The sequence below is a fragment of the Equus caballus genome, chromosome 15 (assembly GCF_041296265.1).
Source record: "Equus caballus isolate H_3958 breed thoroughbred chromosome 15, TB-T2T, whole genome shotgun sequence".
Classification (NCBI taxonomy): domain Eukaryota; kingdom Metazoa; phylum Chordata; class Mammalia; order Perissodactyla; family Equidae; genus Equus; species Equus caballus.
In genome coordinates, this window is record NC_091698.1 from 85,624,559 (window position 1) to 85,646,347 (window position 21,789).

Genomic DNA, 21,789 nt, shown 5'->3' on the forward strand with positions numbered 1-21,789 from the left:
AGTTGGCAGGTTCCGGTAGGGTAGGGGCTGGTGAGGGGTTTTCGGAAGGGAATGAGGGCCAGCACTACCAGCTGCCTCTGGAACATACGAACGAGCTGCGTGCACACACCATTCCAAAGACCTTCCGCCCGGAGCATATACATTATGCCTGTCGGTCCCCATGGCCTCCAAAAGAAGAAAGGAGCTGACGCCCAGAATTCCACTTGCACTATTCTTCAGTGGTCTAGCATTTATTTCCCTAGTCCTCAAGGATTCATTAAGTGACTGGCAAGGAAACCAAATGTCTCAGTGTCACAGTTTCTGTGCTCTACTTCCTGACTCCCCTTCCCTCAGAGCAGAGGCAGCCTGCCTGGGGCATGAGCTCCAGCATGGCTTCGCTACTCAAGACAGAAGAATGGAGAAAATAAATATCTAGGTAGGCTAGGTAAGGCAGGAGAGAAGGCTGGTGCCTCAGGCCTGATGCCAGTGGGCACAAGCAGAAGAATCAGTGTGGCTCTGGGTGGGTGAGTAGGGAACAGCACCGGGGGATGGGTGGTTGTATACATTGGCCAGCCTGCTCTGGTTGGTGCCAAGCAGATCTCCAGGCTCAAGATCTAGGCCACACAGACCTGAGTGGAAACAGTGAACAAGCACAGGAGGACTGAGCTCTAGGAGGAGGTGGAAAAGGCAGGTTTTCCCAAGCTACTGTGCTTGCTTTCTCACCCGTCCCACCTGCGCCAGTGACAGAAAACCAGAGAAGGACACACCCAGTGTTGGCCGGAGTCAAGTGATGGGGGTGGGAGACCGGTGGAAGTGGCAGTGATTGAAGGCCACTTGCCTCTGAATGAAGGACCTCAATCTACCTGCTCTTCCACAGACAGTCTTCGCAGACAGGACCCAAGCCGGCAGGATGGAGGGCTAGCTGCAGGGAGCTCAGGGCAGGGCCAGGGCATTAGAGACGCCAGGGGGCATCTGCCTCCCTAACCAGGCAAGCAGGTCAACAGCAGAGCTCTTCCAAAGTCGTCACCCACGAGCCAGAACCCAGAGGTGCCTCTGAGGTGCAGTGGCAAGGCATGTAAATGATACACCCGTGCTCAGGGCCAGGGACCTCATTTGTGGTGGAGCAGAGCGGGGGAAGGAAGGGCATCCCAGAGACAGGGAAATCGGCACACCGACTCTGGGGCAGCTTAGCCAAAAGCCCACATAGCACAGAGGAGAGAGGGCACTTAGGAATTTGTGCTTAAATTACGGGCCACCTCCTTCCCTTTAACCTGAACCTACACGCTTGAGAAGTGCAAGATGTCTGTGAAGCTCTGTAGCAGGGCACGGGAAGGTGTCAGGTCTTTTGACTCCCCTCATGGGAATCGCAGCAACGTGTCACCAGGCCAGGGTGGCGCTGGTGCCTCCAGCCCCCTCTCCACGTCCTCTACACACTCAAAGGCAAGACGTCCCCATGCAGGCATCCGGCCCCAGAGGACTCCATTTCCAAGTGTGTCTCCCTTGGACTCACTCTGAGTGGCTGCCTAGCAGCCTCAGTCTTGGCATAGATTCTCCCCACAGGCAGGACCCTCCTCTGGGGGTGCTGTCCCCCTGCAGAGCCAGGGCTGGCCCCCAGGGCCTCTGTGCCAGCATTCCAGTTGTGCAGCTACAAGCTGGGAAGGTCAGACCTTGGGCCGCCAGCCTTTGATGAACTGCATGATCTTCTTGACCTGCAGCTTGGTGAGGTGGAAGTCGTCTGCCAAGATGTCCTCACTGAGCTGCACGAAGATGCTGCCATCGATGCGTTCTCGGGCAAAGAAGCTCACCACATCCTCTGAGAGCCCAATGAAACGCAGACTTCGAGAGACCTCCTCCAGGGAGAGCGCAGACAGGTCAGCAGGGGGCTGCCAGGGGGAGGCATCCCGGCCTCCCCAGCCTGTCGCCCCATCCCGGGGACTGGCAGGAGGCCCTTCTAGGCGCCCTTGGGTGAGAAGGAGTCGTGCTCCGCCTGCCTCGGGCCCCTGCAGGGCCACTGGTGACAGTGGGGCAGGAACCTGCCGCAGCACCAAACCTTCGGGCTCAAAGGCCTTGGAGGGTCCAAGTGGCGAAAGGCAGGGTCCAGGCCCGGATGCCCCCATAGCTCTGGGCTCCTGACAGCGCAGCAGCTCAGGCTCCGGGGAGCTGCCCTGCCCCAGCTCAAAGGGATCGAAGGGCTCCGGGGCTGCTTCCTGCCACTCAGAGGAAGAGGAGGAGGAGGTGGGGCAGGAAGAGGTGGGAGCAGCTGAATAGGCCTGGCCTGGCGAGCCTGGGCCTGGGGAATAAGCAGGGCTGGAGGTAGTCAGGGGACCCGAGGTGGCTGTGGGCCCAGAAGAGGAAGCCGCTGAAGGGCCTGAGGGGTAGGCAGGCCCGGAAAAGGGATTGAGAGCTCCAAACGGAGCAAAGCGTTTCTGGGGGTGAGAGGGCTTGAACAGAGGTGGGCAGCTGTGGTAGGCCTTGACAGGGGTGTCAGCCCCCAAGAGGGAGGCAGCTCGACTGCTCAGGGGCTCTGCGAGGGCCCGGGAGGCCTGGCTTGGCTGTGTGGTTGAGGGCAAGGGTCCCGGGGGTGGGCGGCTGGAAGACTCGCCCACCTTGCAGTCTGCCCAGGTGCATGGGTAGCAATAGAGGGAGTAGGCATCTGGTGACGGAGAGCCACTGCCACTGCGCGAACCTGCCCTGTGGGCAGAGACAGACATGCACAGAAGGGTAAGGCCGAGCAAGAGGGAGATGCAACAAGGTCACACACACGACACAACCACTGCTCTGCCAGGTCAGAGAAGCTGCCAAGCAACACTGGCCTGTACCCCAGCCCCCAAGGCCTGAGACCCTCTGGGATTGCCCTATTCTTTCTTCTGGCATCCCCCACCCCAGGAAAAATTAAACTAAACGGAGTTACATAAACATTTTTAAATAGCAGGGAGCACGCCATCCTGTGGCAGATCCCAGTCTGGAGGAAACCAAAGCAATGCTCCCATTCGATCCACATCCTTTAGGAAAGGGGCAAACTGCAGCAGGAAGGTGGAGAGCAAGGGACTGGGTCCCAGGCCCCCAGACGCCAGACCCCAAAGCCTTGGCTCCTGCTCAGAGACCTGTACCCTCTGAAGCCCCAGGCCTGCAGTCTTCCTCCTCCTCAGCACTGGTGCCCTCCCCACCCTCCCCTGCCCCAGTCCACCTTGGGAGGACCCAGAACCAAGAGAAGGAAGGGACTCACCCATCCTGGAGGCCAGAGGAGTAGTAGGAGAGGCTGGAGCTGGGAGAGTGGACAGGCTGCAGCTTAGGGAAGCGCGGGGGCACCGGGGGGCTGCCCGAGAGCCAGCCGCTGCCATTGCCACCCCGGGGAGGCACAGGAGGGGCATTGAGCAGGCGGCACTCCTCCTTCACCTGCAAGCAGAGGGCCATGACTCACCCCGTCCCCAAGCAGGTGACACTCCTTATCTTCCCTTTCCTAAGCAGCTGGGCAGGGGGGTGTCTGGGACTGACACTCTGCCCCACTTTGCCAAGAGGCTGCCTTGCCCTACACCCCACACCTCACCCAGCCCCCCACTCCCCAACTCCTTCCAGTCTCTCCAGCCTTTTTCACTCATGGAGAACCCACAACACCAACACTGTCTCCTATGGCCTTGGAAATCCATCATGAACGTAAGAAAAAGAAAACGGAAGGAGATCAAAAACAATCAGATAAGAAGACCATCCCCTCCTCAAGGAAAAGGAGAGAAAGAAGAGGAAAAAAGTATGGTGGGCAGAGAAAAAGAAGGAAAAGTATCTGCCATCTGGATCCCTTCCTTATAGGTCAAATAGAGTGGATGCCACCGGATGTTAACAGGTGTTGTCCATATTCTGTGGACAGGTATGGTTGGGAAATTCTGCACTGAACACAGATAAACAGGTTTCCTCAGTGCAGGACTTCTCAGAGCCTTTAATATACCCACGCTCTGTGGCTCCCAAGTGAGGAGGGGGAAGCCTGGAAACCATACACACATTTTCTAAACTTATTTCACCATGGAACCTTCTCACTGGCCAACTTAAAGGACTCCTGTTCTGTGGAACCTTCTGGGTAACGCTCTTCTGGGCTCATCCCAAATTCTCTGGGGCTAGGGACCACTGGCCTTTTGTCCCACAACCCCCAGCGCCGCCATCCCTGGTCTGCTTTCCTACAAATGCTCCTGCGTCTCCTTCCCCTTTTCCTTCTGGGCTTCCCGCACACCTCTACCTCCCTCTGCCACACACTCCAGGGGCTGGAGGCCGAGATACGGAGGCTGGGCCAAGGAGAGCCTGCTTTTCAGGCCCGAACCTTGCCCCGTGGCGGGCCAGCTCCCTGGAGGACAGAGCGCACAGAGCAGCGCCCCGGCTCCCAGCCTTCTCGCGTCGGCCGCGCCCACTCACCGCCTCGGATTTGGGAGGCACGGGAGGAGGCGGCGCCTCGCGCTCCAGGCGGGGCGGCCCGGCGGCCCCGAAGGAGATGAGGTCGGGCCCCGGGGGCAGCCGGACGCTGCCCTCGGCGAGGCCCTCGGGCGCCTGGTGCGTCCACAGCTCCTCGTAGGGGATCTCGGCGGGCGGCGCGGCGGGCTCGGGCGCGCCGGCCCAGTCGGGGCTCACGTACTCCTGCTCGCCGTCGCCGGAGGAGCCGGGCACGCGGGCGGGCGCGGGGGCGCGCGGGGGCGCGGGCAGGCAGAGGCGCGCGCGGCGCGGGGGCGCGCAGTCGTCGGCCAGCTCGGCGGGGGCCTCACGCACGGCCGTGGAGTACTCGTCGGGGTCGAAGCGCTCGCGGCAGTAGGAGGCGCTGTCGCGCACCAGGCGCTCGACGCGCGGGTCCCCGGCCAGCAGGCCCTGCGGCAGCGCGAAGCGCGGCGTGTCGGTCAGCAGCAGGAAGTGCAGCGGCGCCGGGCCCTCGCGGCGCAGCGCCAGCCCCAGCACCACCGTCTTGGAGATGATGCTGACCAGCTTGTAGCAGTGGCCCTCCCGCACCGGGTGCAGGTCGTAGGGGTTGCGCGGCGGCCGGCTGGGCACCAGCACGTTCACCGGGAGCCGCACGCGCTCGATGATGGCGCGCACCGTGTGCTCGCCCTCCTGCATCTGCAGTTCCAGGGGGCTGCGCGTGCTGAAGCGGCCCTGGCACTGGAAGGGCAGGCTCAGACTCTCGTTGGTGCGGTGATTCATGCAGATGAGGCAGGGCATCTTCCCTTTGATGGGCCTGGCGCCCCCGCCGCCGCCCGCGGCCCCCGCGCCCCCCGGGCCGCCGCCGCCCACCCCGGCCAGCGCCCCGGCTCGGCCCAGCTTGCGCAGCAGGGTGGTGAAGCGCGAGCGCTCCTTGGAGGTCTTGGCGCACAGGATCTCCGCCTGGCCCATGAGAGTGAGCTCGTCGCCCGCGTGCAGCGTAAAGTTGTACACTTCGCTGTCCTCGCTGAACTCGCCCGACACCACCTGGGGATCCCAGAAACAGGGCGAGGCCTTAGCCAGGGCCCCAGGGAAAGCTAACCCTGCGAGGCCCTCCGGACCCAGCGCAGCCCTCCTCTTGGGGCTTTCCCAGGGCCGGGATCAGATCCAGAGCACGGGATGGGGAGATCCGCATTCCATCCCGGAGAGGCCACGGCGGGGGCTCTGCAACCTTGAATGAGTTACCTTTGGGGCTTAAGTTACTTCATGTAATAACTCTTACTTGGAAGAGCTGCTGTAAGGATTAAACAGACTCTATGTACAATGACATATTTTGAAAATATTCAATAAATAGCCATTTTTATCATCTTTACAGTTTGGGCGATATAAAGCTCCACCCATTCAACAAGGCTATTGTGAAGAGAAATGAACTGATGGACAAAAAAAGGGTTTGTAAACAGTACAGAGCTATCTGTACACAAGAGGGGCACTGTTTGCACTGTGTGTCCCATTCCCACCACCCTTACCAGTGGACGCTAGGACAGGCAGCCCTGAAAGGTCTCCAGGTCCCAGCCGTGACCCTCACACACACTTCCTCCTGCTTCACCACCTTTTCCAGGAAGTTCTTCTGTCCAGTGGGTCATACTCCCTGCTCTTCTGACATGGCCAGATTGTGCCAAAGGCCCTCGAGGGGCTGCCAGAAGCCACATGGACACCGTCCGCCTCTTGGACCCTAAGGGCAACCCTCCAACCAGCGTCAGCGGTGCCCTCAGGGAAAGGGGTAGCACAGCGGCGCCATGCTGGTGCGGGAAGGACTGACCTTGACACTGAAGGTGATGGCTTCCATCACAAAGATGCGGTCAGGGAAGACGCTGGCCACCTCCTCCACGCTGCTGAAGTACCTCACTGGCTCCCGCACATCCCGGGCCTGCTCCAGGAGCTTGAACTTCCCTGCACAGGAGGGAACACAGGAGGCTAGGGCAGGCCTGCTTGCTGGAAGCCTGGCCTGTGTCCCGAGAGCCCTCACGGTCCCTACTTCTTGTTACCCTCATCTCAGCCGGCCCCCCTGGAACTCAGGTGGGCAGAAGAGTAGGTTTGCACTAGCATGGGTGGAAGGGGCTGGTCAGCTGGCGTGAGTTTCAACAGGGAGGTAAGCACAGATCCTAGCAACTGGAGCCCAGCCCTCACCCCGTGGAGAGCATGTGGGTGCATGATGAAGCTAGCAGCTGCCTGCCCAAAGAAACCCACACGCAAACTGGTATCCAAACACGTGGACACAGAACTGGCCTCCAACCAGGCATCAGTGTGGCATTGGAGGTGCTGGCTCCTAGCTTGGTCCCAGCCCCACTCTGACTTGTTGTGACCCTAGACAAGTCCCTTCCCCAATCTGGGTCCTCATCTGAGGGGGCTGGAGCAGAGGATCTTGGGCCCTGCCTGGATCTGGCATGCACTGTATCCACCTTGGGTTGCTGACCCACACCAATGCACTGGGCAGAGCAGGGGCCCCGAGAGAGCCGCTCAGACCCCAGCTCTGTTCCCAGACCCTGCCCTGGTCCAACATCTGTCCCACTGTCCCAGAGGCTTCTGACTTGAACCAGCAAAGCCGCTGCCCTCAGATGAGGCTTTCCCAACCTGCAGTCCAGGGCCATGTTTTAGCTGGCTCAGCAGATGTCCCCAGCAGACACAGACTTCAAAGAATGACCCCTTTTATGTGCCTACCTACATGAGGACAAAAACAGCCTGTGAACCCCCATGGCATCTGGATGATGGCCTCTTCTCAGGCCTTACAGAGAAGGAAGAGACTCTTGTATAGGAGAGGGGACAACAGACCAAGAGAAGACAAGGTGACTCTTTAGCTTCTGGAGTCTTCCTGGTGGTTGCTTCAGTCATAGTCCATTCATTATTCATTCCACAGACATTTATGGAGCCCCCACTATGTGCCAGACACTGGGCTAGACCCGAGAGAGGGTGCAAATCTGGATAAAACAGCCTGCCCTCAAGGAAATTCAGACATAGTCAGTGTGACAGTGAGCACCCAATGATGGCAGATGTGACAAGCGCCACAACAGACTCACGAGGAAAGAGCTAGAGAACCGCTGAGTTGCGGGAAACCTGCCTAGCAGTCTGAGGGGACCTCGAGAATGAAAACAGTTTTATAGAATGGACATTCCATGTGGAAGAAACAGCATGAGCAAAGACACGGAGTCACCAAGGCCTACGGCCTGCCCAAAATGGTGAGTGCCCAGGGGGCAGGACATGGGGGACGGGGGCGGGGCAGGGGCGGGCTCCACAAGACAGCAACTGGGTTACGAAAGGCTGTGAAGGCCATACGGTAGGACCTCATTCCATAAGAAATGAGACCCACTGGAGTGTTCTGAGCAGGGAAATAGCAAGATCTGAGTTGAATCTGTAAGATAACAGGAGACCATTCAGGTAAATAACCCAGTGAGGCGTTCTGGAGAAGAGCCAGGGCAGAGGCTGAGGGAAGAGCAAAAAGGAACAGACCAAGAGATGCGTGCAAGAGAGACTCACCAGACTGGGGTGACTGACGAGCGGTGGGCAGGAGAGGAGGGGACTCGGGCCACCAGCCTGATCAGAATTGGAGACAGCAGAGCTCTTAACCAAAACTGGGAACCTGGCAGGAACAGAGGCCAATCCTACAAAGTGAGGGCCCCAGGTGGTGCTCCTGGGGAAGTGAGCATGTGGGTGCAGGGCTTGGGGACGCCTGGTCAGAAGCAACAGACTGAAGGTCCCCAGCCCACAGGAGGCAGCTTCAGCTGTGGGGCAGGTAAGATGGAAAGGAAGGGAAAAGGAAGAACAGAGGATCCTAACCCTTTGGGGATCCTCTTCCCAGAAAAATGCCCAAAGTGTAGTCCTAGCATGAACACACACAACATTTTGTGTACAGTGCCGGGGGTCCCGGGAGCCCCCAAAGCCCAGCCAGAAACCCAGACTGAGACCCCCCCCTAGTGCAGCGTGTGAAGAGCAGAGGGCCAAGGGTAGAGCCGGCAGCATCAGCACCTAAGCAGGAAGAGAAATGAGAGCCAAGAAAGAGAAGGGACAATGCCCAGGAGAAAGGTGAAGGGGAGTCTCTCCTCCGGCCCTAACAACTCTGAGACCCTGCTGGGAAGAGACCTCGGAGGGGCCGCAGCCTGGAGGGCAGCAGGGAGGAACTGCGGAGGGGGCCTAGCAAGGAGCAGGAGGCCCAGGCCTGCGGCCATCAGCAGTGAGGAGCCCCCTTCCCCCGCCCCCCGTCTCCTCCCCCATATCCACACACAAAGCCCCCAACCACAAGCAGCCAGGCAGGGAGAAATGCCCGCTGCCCGCTGTGGGGAGAGCTGGAGCCAAGTCAGGGCTGAAGCCGGGGGAGGATGTGGCGGGGAAGATCGATGTAACCATGGCAGCCAGCGCCACCCCCTCCACTGCAGCCGGGAGCCCGACACAGGTCATTATTGCCCGGAGGAAGGAAGGGAGACCTCCCGGGAGTGATGCCGCGGCCCCTGGAAGCCTCTTCCTCCTCCTGCAGCCCTGCGGGGGCAGCTTCCTCTCCCGCCTCCCGCTACGTGAGCCCCGAGGTCCCCTGCGGCTCTCGGGACCTGCCGCACCCTGGCCCGCCCCTCCTCCTTGTCCTTCCCTCCCAGGACGCACTCGCGCGGCCCTGACGGTCCCTTCCAGCCCGAAGCGGTCTTCTTTCTCACCCCCTCCTCCTAGACCCTGACCCAGAGCAGCCGCCGCATAAAGAACGGTGGGTAAAGGCACAGACGTTGCAGTCGCACAGGCCTGGTTGAATCCCAGCTCTGCCACCCTCCAGCTGTGTGACCTCGGCCAAATGATTTAATCTCTCTGGGCTTCAGTTTTCCCATCTGTAAAATGGAAGCATACTGCTTGGCGCACAGGGAAGGGCACCACTGGGAGGGCGCCCGGCCGCCTGGGCCCTCGGGCAGGGCGGCCTCAGAGGAGCCAGGTCACCCGGCTCCCTGGACACCCGGTCACGAGGCCCGCCCCCCGCCCCGCGGCGGGTCCGCAGCCAGCCGGCCGCCCGCGCCATTATTAATTCATCAGCTGGAGCCAGCGCCGAGCGGTGCACTCAGAGCTCCCTCGTCAGCCCGCGGGGCCGGCCCCTCCCCCGTCCGGGCGGGCGCCGCCCACCGGAAAGATGGGGCTGGGGATGCCACACCTCTGCAGGCCAGCTGTCACCCCTGACCACCACCGTATACATGCGTTCAGGGGGCACCAAAAGAGATGGGGGAAAAGGCTAGGAGTCCCCCGGCCCCGTAGTTCCCTAGGAGGCTCTGGGCCTTGGTTTCCCAGATTTTTCATGACACAACTGAAATGGCGCTGTCCTTGAAGTCACATTTCTCTTAGTGAGGGCTTTTTCTAATCTTTGCTTTTTTATCCCAAGAAGACCTGGGACTTCTCCCTGGACCAATTCCAGACACCGAGGCTGGGAAGTTTCTAGCTTGGGCAGGCCCCCTCAGGGCTCCAGGCCCAGGTCAGAAAGACACTTGAGAGAGTTTCCTCATCTTCTAAATGGGGTGTGGGGACTAGGGCGTACCAACTTCTCGGGGCAGTTGTAAAGAGCAGAAGCCCTGTAAAGGGCCTGGACCTGTCCCACTGGCTCAGGGGAGACCCAGGCAGGGCCCGGGGTTGGGGCGCAGCAGTACCTGTGAGGCAGGGACTGTGGGCCTTCCCAGCTCAAAGGGTTCCCAACCTTTGCGGGGCGGGGGGACCCAATCAGCAGTTAAAAACACAAAACTGGACAAGCTCCTGGAGCCTCAGTTTCCTTGTGAGTTAGATGGTGTCGAGAGGACTTTCTCACCGGGTTACAGGGAGGATGAATGATGAAAATGCTCATCCCGGGGTCTGGAAGGCCGTGGGGTCCTGGGCTTGCATGGGGGCATCTCTGGGATGGAGCCAGACTCCCATCCCTCCACAGAGGGGACAAGAACTGTGCATTCCTGGTGTGGCACAGCAGACTCCAGCCCAGGAGACAAGATCCCTGGGTTCTAGCCCCCGCTCTGCTGCCTGTGTGACCCTGGGCAGGTCGCTTCCCTTCCTAGGCCCTCTGTTTCATCATAAAATTAAAGGGCTTTCTTATTTTTAGCAGCAGAATTCTTTCTTCAAACAAAATCTCATGTAGGACATCAATATCATATATAATATAGACATAAAAGTTGAAGTTCAGTAGCATAACCTTATTTAAAAGTCTAAAATTTTAACATTCACTTAAAGGCAATCACTGAAAATGAGTTTAACACAAAAATTGGGAGAAACAGGATTCGAGCTGAGAGATGCATCAGGCTGAGCATCCCTTTGTGCCTGAAGTTTTTTGGTTGCACAGTACTGAGAAGATCCTGGCAGGAGACATTCTCTTTGAGGGTCTGTACAAAAAAGGGTTAAGGAGGCAGCTCACGGTCCACACCACAGGTCTCTAGCTGGATTAGGGTTTGGTCTGTAGCAATTTGAGAGTGTGGATATCCTTTTTTTTTTTTTTTTTTGAGGAAGATCAGCCCTAAGCTAACATCTGCCACCAATCCTCCTCTTTTTGCTGAGGAAGACTGGCCCTGAGCTAACATCTTTGCCTATCTTCCTCCACTGTATATGTGGGATGCCTGCCACAGCATGGCTTGATAAGTGGTGAGTAGGTCCACACCAGAGATCAGAATTGGTAAACCCCCAGCCACTGAAGCGGAGCACTCGAACCCAACCGCTATGCCACTGGGCCAGCCCCCAGATATCCTTTTAATCATTAGTTTAAAATCTATCTTAGGGCCAGGCTGTGGCTGAGTGGTTCAGTTCGCGCGCTCTGCTTCAGCAGCCCAGGGCTTCACTGGTTCCAGTCCTAAGTGTGGACATGGCACCGCTCATCAAGCCATGCTGGGACGTATCCCACATGCCACAACTAGAAGGACCCACAACTAAAAGTACTCAACCATGTACCAGGGGGCTTTGGGGAGAAAAAGAAAAAATAAAATCTTTAAAATCTATCTTAAAATAAAATGTGAATCAAAGGTTGGCAACCAGAAAACCAGGGCTCACAGAACAGTATGAAAGCCACTGGACCCTAACCCTAACCCTAACTCTAATCACCACCCTGCCAGCCATGTCCTCGCACACCCTGCACCTCCAAGGAAAGGCTGGTCAGCAACCGCTTCCCCCAAGACTTCTTCACCCTCTATCCTCCTGCCCACACCCCACCCCCGCCACCGGCTTTATGCCATCTGTCCCTGGCTGGGCACACCTGGGTACTGCAGGGGGATGTCAATCTTGGGCCCGATGACATAGTGGCCCTCCTCCAGGGTGTGGGCTGTTACTGTTGTCCACTGGCGGCAGGAGTGAATGAGCAGGATGTCTCGCTCACTGACGCCCTCAGCATACTCCCCTGGGAGGGGCAAGGAGGATAGCAGAGGAAGGAAAGAAAAAAAAAAAAAACGTTAGGAGGAGCAGAAAGCATAGGCAGGGTGACCTCCTCACCTCCTCATCAAGACCCTGCCCGGGGCAGCTCCCCAGGATCCCCGTCCAGGTCAGCAATGCTCGAGGGACAGGCAGGCTGCCAGCTGTGGCCTCGGGCTGAGTGAGCCCCGTCTCTCAGGGCTCAGGCTCCTGACAGGGCCCCAGCAACCAGCCCAGCCGCTGTCCTTCATTCATCATTCAGTGGACTGCCTGCTGTCCCGGGCCCCAGCGGCCCAGCCCAGCCCCTGCCCTCCGGGAGCCCTTCAGCCCAAGGGAGGTGGAAGACATGTGAACAGAGATTACAGGCAAGTGTGAGGCACTGAGTGGAGGGTATCTGGGCTGGCACAGACGGAGTGGCAAGCCAATTGGGGGCAGGGTGAGGAAGGGAGAGCCACTGACCAGCAGACACTCGAGCTGGGCCTCCAAACCACCCAAACTCACACCAGCAGAATTCTCAGCCCCCAAGTCAGTGCCGAGGCCAGGCAAGGAGGGCCTTGTTGGGGGGACGGAGAAGGCTAAGAAGGGACTGTCCCTTGTGGGTCCCAGCTGGGAGGGCTCCCCCAGAGCCATGGGTCACGCGGGTCAGGAGAACGGGAGGGCTCAGAGGAGCTGACACCTGGCTCTCTCAGGGGCAGCCCCTTTCTTTCACCCACCGCACAGGCAGTCTCCTGCCTTCAGGGGACTCAGAGGGGAGGGGAGAAAGTCTCAGGTACTCCCTAACCCCATCTCAAAGAAGCCTCTTCTCAGCTCTCCCAGGCTTTGGAACACAGTAATGGTGGCTGGAGGAGGGGGTGGATTTAGAAGGGGGGGCCTGGTCCTGGGGCAAGCTGCACTGGGGCAGAGGTGCTGGGAGGGGCCTGGGCCCCAGAGGCTCCAACCCCAGCAACGGTTTCCAGGGGAGCAGGAGGGGCTGGCCCAGCTTCCAGGAGGCCAGTGGACCGTCTCCCGGCTGCAGCTGGTAGGCGGATGGGGGTGGGGGAGGCCTCCTTCCCAGCCTCCTCAGACACAACTTAGTAAATTTCTGCCACCTTTACCCTGATGGCCGGGGGCTCCATGAAGTGTATGCATTTGGGGAGGCGGGGATCTGCGAGGAGGGGCTAGCTCCCATGGAGGGGGGAGGGCCTGTCTGAGTCTTTCTCCTCAACTCCTCACCCTCTGGGGCAGAGGAAGCTCTCCTACTCTGGAACCTCCTCCTGAGCTCTCAGAAGCCCCAGCACATCTTTCCAAGAGACACAGGCCACAGCTACACAGGGCACACACCAACAGCCATGGGCCATGGTCACCAACAGCTGAGCCAGCACAGCCGCCTGCCCACAGTGACAGGGGCTTGTCACTCCAATGACACAACTCAGTCCCATGGTCCCACTAAGGGGCCCCTCCCAAGTGCACAGGCACAGAGGGACCTTCAAGACTTCAAGACACACTTGTGATCACATATTCACACGGTGAACAAAGCCACCAGCATCATAGTCAGACAGCCGGGCTATCACGCCAGTTGTTCATTCACTTATCCATTCATTCAGTCCCTCCATCATCTTTATTAGGCAGGATGCCTCCCTCAAGGAGCCTGCAGGCCAGTTAAGACAATAAACTGACTACTGTAACTGGTGAGCAGTAGGAGACATGACAGGGGTGGAGGGGTGTCAAAGGAGGCCTGCCCAGACGGAGGAGCTCAGACAGGACCCCGGGAGGGGGAGATGCAAAGAGGATGTGTGGGAAGTGGCCAGGCAGAAGCTCGGGCCAGCATGTCCCAGTCACATGTAGACACATCCAGCCCTGCTGTCGACAGGGACAGTCTCGGAACCACACGCTGACGATCCCAAGCAAGACGCTGGGCTGCCGGGCACTCCTGCCGACGGCCGGGGCGCCGACGTTCCCACGGAGCCGGCTCCCTGGACACTGTGATGCGCGCTGTGCCCATTCGTCTCCTCGCCGCCGCCGGTTGGAGGAGGGGCTGCCGGGCCCCGCGGAGAGGAGAGGAGCCTGTGGTCGCGGGCCCCATTAGCATTCAGGGAAGCGAGTGTGCCAACGCGGGCCAAACCCCTATTCTTCTCACACACAAAACCCCCGGCCTGGCTGCCAGCCCCGGCTCCTGCCCCTCCCCCAGCCAAGCAGCCCCCTTCCCCCAAACGGTCCCCTCGCTCCTCGTGGCCTCCAGGCGTCCCCTCTCAGGCCCCCAAGCAGGGTCCCATCAGCAGAGCATCCCGGACCCCAAGGAGAAGTGGGACAAGATGTAGGGGAGGGCCGGGGGCTTGGGGGCACGGCCGCCGGGAGGACTCACTCGTTCGGGCCTCCCCCCAAGGTGGCCTGCGCGCCCAGGGACCAGACGCTGCTCCCCGGGACGCGAAAGGAGGGTGCAAGAAGGGTCCCAAGAGGGGCTGAGCGGGGCAGGGGGCCACGGCGGTGGGAAGACAGTTCGATGCCCAAGGGATGCAGGAGGATCTAGGTGAGAGGCCGGAGACAAAGGGACGGAGGGGGGCGCGGCCCGGGCGGGAGGTCTGGGGGGCGGGGGGAAGGGGATGAACCGACGGGGCGGGCGGGCTGGCTCGGCCGCGCTCCGGGCTCCAGCTGGGCCGGAAAACTGTCCGGGACCCGGCCTTAGTCCCTGTCCCGGGTTTCGGTCCCTGTTCCCGTCCGCGGGGCCCAGGAGGAGACGCACCCTCGGCTCATGGGCCCCGGGTCTCCGCGAGAGGCGCGCCAGGAGCTGTGCGGGGTGCCACCTGGGGAGCGGGAGGGCAGGGCCACATCCTCCCCGCCCCGCCCGCACCTGCCTGGACAGTCCCCGATTGCCCGCAGGCCCAGGGAGCCCTAGCCGCCCTTCCCGGGACCCGCGGTACCTGGCCCGAGGCAGGCGAGCGTGGGCAGGCGGCAGCGACTGACGATGAGGTCGAGCGGGAAGGCGCCCATGCTCCAGCGCAGGCCGGCCAGCCCGGCCGCCAGCTTCTCCATGGCATGGGCGCCCCCGGGGCCGCCGTCCGGGGCCCCGACGGCCAGTCCCGCGCGGCCCGGGCTCCCGGGCCCGCCGCCACCTCCTGGGGCCGCCGCGGCGCTCCCCGCCTGGCCGCCCGGCCGGGGCTGCGGCCGTCACGTGGCCGGTCTCCCCGCGGGGCGCCGGCCCCCGCCCCTCGCCCCACCCCCGGCCCGCGCCGCCGCCAAGGCCCGCCTCCCCGCCGGCCGGCTCGCGCGCCTCGCCCCGAGCGCCAGGTGACAGCCGGGCACCGAGGCCGACGCGAAGCGGGATCTGCAGAGTCGGGGTGGGGGTCGGCCTCCGCGCCCTCCCGCCCCCCGTCCCCCGCCGCGAGCGTGTCGAGACTCCCTTCCCCGCGGAGCGGCGCCTCCTCGCCGGCTCGTGCCTGGCCTCCGGGAGTCGCCGCCCGCCCTGCGCGGTCCTCCTCCGCTTCCCAAAGCTCCTGCCTCGACTCAGTGCTGCGATTTCAGCAGCGATCGCTGCCTCTACGACGTTTGTCACCTCCGGCTTCACACAGCCCAGCGAGACCGCCTCATTCACCCCATTAACTGGTGAGGCTCAGAGAGGTCAAGTGGCAGCCTGGACTCGAACCCGTGTTTAACTACGAATCCTACTGCCGTCCCTGGTTGTCACTGCAGCCTAATACCACCCTCTCGGCCCCCACTCTGGAGCACTTCCCAAATTCCCAGCACCCTCTTACCGATTGTCACAAGTCCTGTGAGCCGTAGCTGCAGCATGTACACGGCACACGGTACGTGGTCGCTCCCATCCTGCACATGAGGACCCTGAGGTTCTGGCACGTAACCGGCGGTGGAGTACTCTCTCTCTCTCTCTCTCTCTCTCTCTCTCTCTCTCTCTCTCTCTCTCTCTCTCTCTTTCCCTCCCTCCCTCTCATTCTCTCTCTCTCTCTCAAGCGGTCCCTTCTGTCATTCCCTTCTCCTCATTCGCTCTTCCTTTTCTGCTCTCCTCACCTCCTCCTTCCAACCCCTCCGGCTCCTACTCCGGAGCTTCTCTTGGGAAGCCCTTCCCAGAAGCTGCGGTGGCCTCAGGCGGGCCTCCCGGCCGGAGGGCTCCCTTCGCCCCAGATGGGTCTGCAGCGCCTTCTGCAGGTGATCAGGGGCTAGTGCAGGCCTGTCGAGGGGCCATCTGGCCGCCAAGAAGTGAGCCTTCGCCCCCAGGCCGGTCCTTAAAGGACTCTGGGCTTCAGCGGCTACCTCAGTGAGACCCTCACACACCTACAGACAAAACCATCTCTTCCCAGATGACTGACACCCCCATCGTATGACCTGAACGCCAAGAGAAACGGCACCAGATGAGATGAGCTCAACTTCTCAGCAGGAAGAGACATTTCAGATCACTTGTTCCATCTCCAGCTTTTGCAGAGGAAAGAAACGGAGACTCCAAGAGCAGAAACGCTTTGCTCCAAGGTCACACAGCAGGGAAGAAGCAGGGCTGTGATTAGAACTCAGGCCTCCTGCCTCCAGCCAGTGCCAACTCCACAACCCGCCCTGGCCCAGCACACAGAATTCCTCACCCCGGTCCCCTGGGGAAGGCTGGGCAGCCAGCCCTCAGGCTTTCTCTTCCTTCAGCCACCACAGAGGTCTGACTCCGGATAACCCAGATGGACAGGCTCACTTGGGTCTGTGGGGTGAGGCTGGGTTCTTCTCTAGAAACGTGGGAGAGAGAAACGTGGCAGAAGGGAAGGACAGAGAAAGGTGAAAATATAGGAGTCTGAGGAAGGAATGGAGGGTCTGAGGTAGGAGGATGGGGAGGCGGGGAGAGGCAAATGATTGAAAAAGGGCCTGACTTAGAGTCAATTTTCTTTCCCTCTCCTGCGGTCTCTCTCTTGAGTGGGTGACCATATAATTTGTCATCCAAACTGGGACACTCTTGAGAGTGAAGGAGGTGTTAACTGGGACAACAAGCGTAAACCAGATACTAGGACAGCAGATGTAAACCCAGGCTGGGCCCCATGGCCACCCGACCTCTGAGAGACGCCTCTGCGCCCTGGACGTAGGCGCCGCATCTACAGCGGTTTCTCCTAGTCAGTGTCTCCGGCTCACCTCAGCTCTGGAGCCCAGTTTCCAGCTATGCCCCTCCACCCGCATCGAGGCACTCACAGAGAGTTCACTTCAACAATCGCGCTTGAATTTGGTCCTCTTTTATTTTCTATCCCAGCTAAAGATATCACCTTTCACCTGGTCCCCCAATCTGGAAATCTCCTAACCCGTACATGCAACTGGTCACCAAGTCCTAGTAATTCTGCTTCCACATGTGTCAACCCTGCTGTCCCAACCTGGCTTCACTTCCTCCTCCGATCTTCTCTCCCCCAGGCCACCCTTCATTTCATACCAAAATCCCTTTACCTCTGGATTTCGGCTGAGCCAGGGACCACACAGGTGTGAGACATCAGGCAGAGCCACCTAATTGGTTAGACCCACTCCTAACTGTTGTAGAATATTCCAGAGCCTCTCCAGGCTTTTTAACTGTTCACAAATCTCCAGGGACCTGACACAAGTGCCCAGACACATTCATCGCTTGATTTGCTTGGGGCTCAGGAGCCACACAGGAGGGAACTCATCTTCACTGAGAGTCAGAACCTCTGAGAGCGGTGCTTGGGCTGGGATTGCTGGAGAATGGCTGGCAGGACAGAGAGCCAGGAAGCACCATGAGGGAGGAGGATGTTCAGCATTGAGGCCAGACTGAGCAGCTGGGTCTGGAAAGGAAAGAGTCAGGGGGCCTAAGTGTGCATGAGGGTGCGCCTGAGCTTCCCACTTGAGGGAGTCTGTATGGGGGAAAGAGAGGGCTGAGGGGCAGAGGCAAGAGTGGGTCACTGGGGGGCCGGCCCGGTGGCGCAGCAGTTAAGTTCGCACGTTCCCCTTCTCAGCGGCCCAGGGTTCGCCAGTTCGCATCCCGGGTGCAGACATGGCACCACTGGGCAAAAGCCATGCTGTGGTAGGCGTCCCACATGTAAAGCAGAGGAAGATGGGCATGGTATGCCTCAGGATCAGTCTTCCTCAGGAAAATGAGGAGGATTGGCAGCAGTTAGCTCAGGACTAATCTTCCTCAGGAAAAAAAAAAACAGAGTGTGTCACTGGGATCTCAGCTGTTCTGCTGTGGGTTCCACCTCCAACAGGATTGGTAGTGACAAGTAGAAGGTGGTTCCCTACTGGCTGGAGGGGAAGACACACAAGAGGTCAGTGGTCTGGAGGAGGGGGCCATAGCCCTGGCAGAGGTGCACTGTTGACCCAGAGGCCAGGCTGTGGCAGAGGTTGGCCAAGTTGCTCGTGAGTGGGCAGAGTGGTCAATGGAGTAGAAAGATGGTGGGAGATGCCAGCAGTGGCTCGGGTTGTGTGTAAAACAACCCCCACCCCACCCCCCACCCCATCTAGGGGACAGATGGCCTTCTCTGAGCCCATGAACAGGGAGAGGCCAGAAAGGACTTGAGCAAACACCTCTAGGTATCCAATTTTTCTTTCAGGAAATTCTAAATGTAAACAAAAGTAGAGATAACAATATTATGAATCCCTATGTACTCATCTCCCATCTTCAGCGGTTATCAGTCCATGGCTGATCTTATTTCTGTTTACTTCCCCTCCTCATAGAAGTTTTTTTTAAACATCAACTTTATCGAGATATAATTCACATACTATACAACTCATCCACTTAAAGTATACGATTCACTGTTTTTAGTAAATTCTCTGTCTTGTGCAACCATCACCATGATCTAATTCTCAAACACGTTCCTCCCTCCCTGAAAGAAAGTCTGTCCCGGTTCGCAGTCAGTCCCTCTCCCCAGCCCGCCCTCTATCTGTACACAACAACCGGGCTACTTCCTGTCTCTATAAATTTGCTGATTTCGTACATTTTCATATGACTAGAATAATCAAACATGTGGCCTTCTGTGACTGGCTTCTCTCACTTAGCGTAAATTTCAAGGTTCACCCGTGTTGTGGCGTGTATCAGTGCTTCATTCCTTTTACCGCTGAGGAACAGTCCAGTGTAGGGGTATATCACGTTTTATTTATTCACTAACAAGTTGATGAACATTTGGATTGTTTCTACTTTTTTGGCATCATGAACAATGCTGCTGTGAAGATTTGTGTACAAGTTTTTGTGTGAACGTATGTTTTCATTTCTCACCTGGTGGTAGAATTGCCAGGTCCTATGGTAACTCGATGTGTAGCTTTTTGGAGAACTGCCAGACTGTTTTCCAAAGTGACTGCAGCATTCAACATTCCCGCCAGCAATACATGACAGTTCCGATTTCTCCACATCCTTGCCAACACATTGTCTGTCTTTTTAATTACAGCCATCCTCGTGGATATGAAGTGCTATTTCATTGTGGTTTTGATTTACTTTTCCTTAGTGACTAATGGTGCTGAGTATCTTTTCACGTGTTTATTGGACATTTGTATACTTTCTTTAGAGAAATGTCTATTCAAATCCTTTGGCTATTTTTAAACTCAGTTATTTGTCATTTTATTGTTGAGTTGCAAAAGTTCTTTGTATACTCTGGATGTAAGTCTTTTATCAGAGAGAGAATTTGCAGCTATTTTCTCCCACTCTGTGGGTTGTGTTTTCACTCGATGGTATTATGTGCAGCACAGAAGTTTTTAATTTTGATGAAGTCTATTTTTTTTTCTTTTTTGCTTGTGCTTTTGGTGTCATATCTAAGAAACTATTGTCTAACTCAAGGCCACATTTACTCCTACGTTTCCTTTTAGCTCTTCCATTTGGGTCCATGACCCGCTGAGGTAATTCTTGTGTACAGTGTGAGGTAAGACTCCAACGTCATGCTTCTGCACGTGGATGTCCAGTTGTCTCAACACCATTTGTTGAAAAGCCTATTCTTCCTCCCATTTAATCGTCTTGGCATCCTTGTCAAAGATCAGTTGAACATAAACCCCCTCACAGAACTTTGAACAAATCTTGGATATCATTTCATCTATAAATATTTTAATATGTGTCTCCAGACAGGAACTTTTTTTTTCTTACAAAATATGACTACAGTAATACTACACAACTGAAAAACGAACAATATTTTCCCCATATCATAAAATATTTAGTCAGTATTCATATTTCCCCAACTGTCTTGTTGGGGAATTTATTTACAACTTATTTGAATCAAGGTCCCAATAAGATCCATACATTCTTTTCCTCGCAATTTATTTGTAGAAGAAACTGGAATGTTTGTCCTGTAGTGTTTCCCACAGACTGGACTTTGTTGATTCAGTCCCTTAGGGTAGTTTAATATGTTGCATTTGGTAGTAGAATGTAGGTAGTCAATCAAATCCAGAGTGAGTCCTGTTTTTTCGTCATAACTACATTCTAGGAGGAGGTGGGTCTTCCCTCAGGAGGCACACAATGTCAGGTTGTCTCCATTTCGTGATGTCAGCAGCCATTGCTGATCATTGCCTAAGTGTCACCCTCCCTTTAAAACACCTAATTTCCCGAGATAGGACTGACTCATCCTTTCTAAGTGTGCACACCACACGCTAGCGTAGAATTTATTATATTGTCTTATGGTCATTTACTTATATACCCATCCCCCATTGCATCTATTCACATTTCATTCTCCACAGGAGCCGACACAGTATCTGGCCTACAGCAGACATCCACAGACAAGGCGACACGGCCCTGGGGCTCAGAGGATGGCGCTTGAAGTCCAATGGCTGTGCAAGTTACTTCGCCTTTTTCCAGTGGGGGCAGGAACCAATTCTCAAAATTTCAGGAACTTCACAAGTGTGTTATTAAGCACAGCGATTATTAAAAATTACATTATAAAAAGTTACAAATAAATTATATTAAACAACCATAATAAATACTTAAAACTCGTCACTTCCCCATTATTTCATTACGTTTTACTGTTTTCTGTGCTCTTGAGGTTCTTTATGTCTCTTGTGTCTGTAAGGTGGGAAAACCACACAATGGTGTGCTGCTGTTCATCTCTTCCCAACTCCGTGTGCAGTGACGTCACGTTGACAACTTGAAATCAGCCACGATGGGAATATTTGCACCACAGAAATTGGCAAATGCTATGAATCAAGATTTTTTTTTTTCTGGAGAGTGGTTTTAAAACATTATCAGTATACCATTGTCTCCCATTGTTAGATGGGGATAAAAATAGTGCCCACTTCATGTAGGATGTGTATAAAGCACTTAGCACAGTGTCAGATACACATTTTAATAAACAGTGGTCATAAATATTATTATTTGTATCTCCTCATCTCTGGACTGTACTGTCATTAGGCATTTCTAAGGCAAATGCACCATGAAATATTATGTACCCATTGGAAATGATGCCTACAAAAGAATTGTAGTTATTTGAGAAAATTCTCATGGTGTTATGTAGAAAAGTCAGGCTATAACGTTTTTTTAAAAAGGTTTATTTTTTACTCACAATTCTTTTTTTTGGTGAGGAAGATTGGCCCTGAACTAACATCTGTAGCCAATCTTCCTCGTTTTGGGGGTTTTTTCCTCCCCAAAGCCCCAGTATGTAGTTGTATATCCTAGTTGTAAGTCATTCTAATTCCTCTAAATGGGATGCCACCACAGCATGGCTTGATGAGCAGTGTGTAGGTCCACACCAGGATCCCAACCGGCAAACCCCGGGCCTCCGAAGGGGAGCAGGGGAACTTAACCACCCGGCCCCAGGCTATAACATTTCACAAATGACCCAATGAACCGTAAGAAAAGGAACAATCAAGGGAAACATGCTCTAATGTTAAAAGTGTTTGTCTGGGTCATGGAAGAGGTGATTTTGTTTCCCTGCTTTCTAAATGTTTTCCAAAGATATATACAGTGGAGAGGCATTTATTCGATAATTAAAAGCCAGTTCAAACTTTACAAATGAGGGAATGGGGCTTGGTATCGAGGCCCTGCCGGCCCCCAATATTCTGATTTAGAAACATTGTCCAAGCAGGCGTTTTGCTGCCCAGGGGACGGAGCAGCCAGGCCTCCCAGCAGAGCTGGGCCCCTCTGGGGTGAAGGCCTGTCGG

General features: G+C 56.7%; 1 protein-coding gene and 1 long non-coding RNA gene across 4 annotated transcripts; one reads left to right on the top strand and one right to left on the bottom strand.

Moving 5' to 3' along the window:
• Window positions 1-197: 197 nt before the first annotated feature.
• On the bottom strand, window positions 198-15,641 carry GAREM2 (GRB2 associated regulator of MAPK1 subtype 2). 3 transcript variants are annotated; one of them, XM_023619369.2, is made up of 6 exons: window positions 15,489-15,641; window positions 11,609-11,749; window positions 6,188-6,318; window positions 4,378-5,415; window positions 3,206-3,375; window positions 198-2,670 (listed from the first exon to the last, which is right to left on the bottom strand). In XM_023619369.2, exons 1-6 carry the CDS (start codon window positions 15,523-15,525, stop codon window positions 1,641-1,643), a joined length of 2,547 nt encoding a protein of 848 aa, XP_023475137.2. In that variant the 5' UTR covers window positions 15,526-15,641; the 3' UTR covers window positions 198-1,640. The 3 variants fall into 3 exon arrangements, with proteins under 3 accessions (XP_023475137.2, XP_023475136.2, XP_070091869.1); XM_023619368.2 differs by lacking the exon at window positions 15,489-15,641 and adding an exon at window positions 14,658-14,904; XM_070235768.1 differs by lacking the exons at window positions 11,609-11,749; window positions 15,489-15,641 and adding an exon at window positions 7,900-7,997.
• On the top strand, window positions 13,991-20,640 carry LOC111768137 (uncharacterized). The gene is made up of 3 exons (XR_002800261.2): window positions 13,991-14,266; window positions 16,050-16,436; window positions 20,374-20,640. It is a non-coding gene; the product is annotated as an uncharacterized lncRNA (long non-coding RNA).
• Window positions 20,641-21,789: the final 1,149 nt, after the last annotated feature.

What these genes read in the sequence shown, in the direction of transcription:
- GAREM2 (XM_023619368.2), bottom strand. Translation starts at nt 14,769, where the DNA reads ATGGAGAAGCTGGCGGCCGGGCTGGCCGGCCTGCGCTGGAGCATGGGC. An exon ending in CATCCCCCTGCAGTACCCAG is followed by an intron (nt 6,319 to 11,608) that starts GTGTGCCCAGCC and finishes CCTCCTGTGCAG; the next exon opens with GGAAGTTCAAGCTCCTGGAG. An exon ending in CCATCACCTTCAGTGTCAAG is followed by an intron (nt 5,416 to 6,187) that starts GTCAGTCCTTCC and finishes TGGGATCCCCAG; the next exon opens with GTGGTGTCGGGCGAGTTCAG.